Genomic DNA, 3,790 nt, shown 5'->3' on the forward strand with positions numbered 1-3,790 from the left:
AGAGACTTCTGTCGATGTGAAGGTGATGGAGATCGGAACGTCGGCAGAGTCCGCGATGTCGAGGTACTGCTGACCGGTGATATCAATATTTTACGTTACACGTACCGATCCGCACGATTTCAGTATATGCCGGCTAATATTTTAATTATTTTAATTGGCGTAAATAATGAATTTCCCGCAGCATGAAAGTACTTCGCGATCGGGTTATTCGGTACATTAAGTTGTTTAATGAAATTTTGCATTCGATTACTTGTGAATAATGACTAAACGGATATTATTTTATGCGCAAACCCTGCAGTCGAACATTACATTTTGTCCACACTACGGCTCGGCGTTATATTTAAATGTATAATAATGCGTCAGGAATGAAAATTAATAAAATTGCTTGGTCTCCATCCGTGCGTGACGAACGGGATCGTTAATGAATTACCAATTCGACCGCATTATTTGTACCGTGTCAGCTCGAAATCCGTAATTTTTTTTGTAGCAAAACGAGTTCATTCGTTTCGAGTAAGTCCAAGGCACCGAAAGACCGGCACAAGTCCCGAGGAAGGAGATCCGCGAAATTTGCGAAATCACCAAAATCTAGGAATGAAGAGGTGTTTGGGTACATCTGCCGCCCAACCGTCCATCACCCGACCTACCAGCCCAGCTAATACACGTATAATTACTCCATCCCAAGATTTATTTTAATTAGCCTGTATATCTTCCCCTAACGAGCGACGCTCTGATTTAGCACAAACTGTTTCTCCCGCGCCACCCATCCACCGCGAACTGAAAAACCCTTTCACAATTACTTCCGCAGTAGAAGCCCCTATTCGCTTCTAAATTATGATCAAAGTACTGTCATTCGAAGCAGTCTCACAGTCAATTCCGTTTCGCAGTTCGATCCGCGGATCGTCAGGTTTTTATATCGAAAGCAGACCGCGTCGTCGTGTCCTAATCATTGAGATTTTCGCCAAACGTCACTCATCCGCCACTTCAAGAAGGTGAACCAAGTGATTCGCAACCCTGTCGTCGCGATGACCGAGCTTCTGCTCGACCCCAGCATCCGAAGCTGGGTGTTTCTGCCTCTGGTCGTGATAACCCTGCTGGTCGGAGTTCTCCGTCACTACGCGAGTCTGTGCTTGTCGACGGGAAGAGAGGTTAAATTCATCGAGGTTGAGAGTGGCGAGGTTCTTCGGCGAATCCAGCTGCTGCGAAGGAACGGTGACCTGCTTCCTCGGGTCAGCTTCATCGCCCGGAAGCTCTACTTGAGCGACGTAGTGGAGAGCTTTTTGAGGGCCGAGAAGCGGAAGTCGCTACAGCGCGAGGCGAACGCCCCGCGAATGATCGACCCGGCCGTCTTCTCCGAGATGATTAAGTGCAACCTGACCAACGTCCTGCCCATGGTTCTCGTTGGCGGCTGGATAAACTGGACCTTCTCCGGGTTCGTCACGACCAAGGTCCCCTTTCCCCTCACCCACGGTTTCAAGACGATGCTTCAGCGCGGCGTCGAGCTTCACTCCCTCGACGCCTCCTGGGTGTCCTCCGCCTCTTGGTACTTCCTCAACGTCGTAGGGCTCAAGTCTGTCTACTACCTGATGCTCGGCGAAGACAACCTCGCCGATGGCCTCAGCCTCACTCAGGAACAAACTTCCGCCACATCCTCACCCTTCGTTGCGGCCTACAAGGGCGAACGCCGTGCTCTATTTCTGTTGGACCACAACTGGCGTTTCAAGTGAAGAGTTCGACGAGGTATAGAAATATCGGAAGACTCACTGCTCTAGGATAATTGAGGCACTTTCTTACTCTGTTCGTAAAGAATTCATTAAAATGGCTGATCTACAATAATTTACGCCTCGTTCGTATAACGTTAATTCTCCAATCCCCCGAGACGATAAGGTCTCTCAGGGTTTGAGTTTCTCACGCAGTCTTTTCACATCAGGTCGAATAATCCGACGAAAGGAGGCAAATACCGAGCAGCGGTCTGATCCCGGGCGTTTAGTGAGTTACATATAACGATTCGCGGATACGCCGTATACACAGCAAAGCTGCGGAGGCAAATATCGTACCACAGCGGTAAAACACCGTCGTAATAAATCTGGCTAGGACGGCTTAGGAGCCGGCGGTGCACGCCGGTCGCTAGTAATATTGTTATCATTAGTGATTAGGACTGCCGGGTTCGAGAGAAGGGGGAGCCTCACTCGCTCGCTCCATTAACTCGTTCATAGGCGAGCAAGTGGCGGCGGTGGCACCTCCTCGAGGCTTCCTCCGAATCGGCGGTACCCGCCACCCCCGTAAGCCAGCAGTAAATCTCCCTCTCTCTCAGCTGGGCTGTGCAAACCTGAAACTCAGTCCAAACATACGAAACGTAACGTAACGCAACGCAACGCAACGTCTCGTTCGGCTTCTCTCTACTCCGTTCCGTTCCGTTCCGTTCCGTTCCGTTCGGCGGGATCGCGAGGAGCACGGGAATCCGTAATCACCGTAAACCTGGTAGCGCGACTTAAGCGACCGCAGATATACTATCTGTGTGCCGTGCGCGCCTAAATCTATATTTCCTTCCATATTCCCGTATCTGTTCATCTGTTCCACCGACGGGAGACGGGGGCGGTACGTGTGCAGCGCCGAGTGTGGGTGCCTACCGGCATTTCCACCCCCTGGGTGAGCCCGCGTTATCCTGCGCCCCGTCGCCCCGGCGTCCCGCTCTTCTATACCACGGGATAGCGCGACGGCACGAGCACATTTCTCTGAAATACGACGTCCCGGGGAGCATAAACGCCGTTACTATTCCCACAAGTTGTAACTGGTGTTAATTATTGACTTGATATATGCGCGCGGAGGGGCGTTCGAGTGTGCTTTCGCCCTGCGCCCGGCTTTGCGCTCACCCCCTACGACGACGACGACGACGACGACGACGTCGCGTTCAAAAGTTATTCATGCGGTAGTCGAATCCGATATGCACATGTGTATATCTGATCGCTATCTGTATCGGTATAACGGTGTTGCTGTAATAATTAAATACACCCATCCAGCGAAGTGACATTGCATTGAGGCTATAAAAAATTGGAGTGAATCAGTGAAAGCTTCCCTCGGACTGTATAAGGCAAAACGATAAGCTCTCTGAACGAAGTCGAAGATTTTCACTTTGCCATCTGATCACTCATTCAATCAGTTTTGCGAACCCTGGCTGATCATTCGAATGACGTGATTTCCGAAAGATATTGGAGTACCTACGTGAAAATTACGCGGCTCTAGGATAACTGAATTGCAATAATTCTGGCCTCGCGTAACGATATTACCGCGCGAATAAGAACTGAATGTAGCTAATATCCCGAGGAATTAGATATGCAAAGGTGGGGCGGCAGGAGGGTGGCTAAGGTAAAGAAAGGGTTGAGGCCGAGCAGTCGTCTCGGTTGAACTCTGGAATATCCGGTCTTAGCTTGAGCACCAGGAAGCGAGGCGGTCGGTTTGTCGGCTCTCCTGCAGGAAGACACTTAGCCGTTAAGGCATTAGCTACTGTATACGTTATACGCTCGGTATAAGTATGAAACATGTTGATGCCGCCCGAGGGAACTTCTTCTCCTCCGCTTATTGTATATTTACGCTTATTATTAAAGGCTCCTGGATAATTGACGAGACGCAAGCTTCGTGTTTCTCTCTGCTTCCCTTTTGTGTGTATAATGAATCCTTTTTTTTCTCCCTTTATCTCTGAATTATTTATATGCTCGGAATTAAATCGTACTCGCGATAGCTAACTTGCGTTATATACAACGTTTGAAACGTTGAATTGATTCGATCCAAATTT

General features: G+C 49.4%; 1 protein-coding gene across 1 annotated transcript; it reads left to right on the forward strand.

Annotated features, from left to right (window-relative positions):
- The first annotated feature begins 1,022 nt into the window (after positions 1 to 1,022).
- On the forward strand, positions 1,023 to 1,724 carry LOC107225968 (ER membrane protein complex subunit 3-like). Its single transcript, XM_046731936.1, has one exon. It carries the CDS (start codon positions 1,023 to 1,025, stop codon positions 1,722 to 1,724), a length of 702 nt encoding a protein of 233 aa, XP_046587892.1.
- Positions 1,725 to 3,790: the final 2,066 nt, after the last annotated feature.

This window comes from Neodiprion lecontei, chromosome 2 (assembly GCF_021901455.1).
Source record: "Neodiprion lecontei isolate iyNeoLeco1 chromosome 2, iyNeoLeco1.1, whole genome shotgun sequence".
NCBI lineage: Eukaryota > Metazoa > Arthropoda > Insecta > Hymenoptera > Diprionidae > Neodiprion > Neodiprion lecontei.

Excerpts from the sequence above, each read along its gene's own strand:
- LOC107225968 (XM_046731936.1), top strand. The coding sequence starts at position 1,023 with ATGACCGAGCTTCTGCTCGACCCCAGCATCCGAAGCTGGGTGTTTCTG.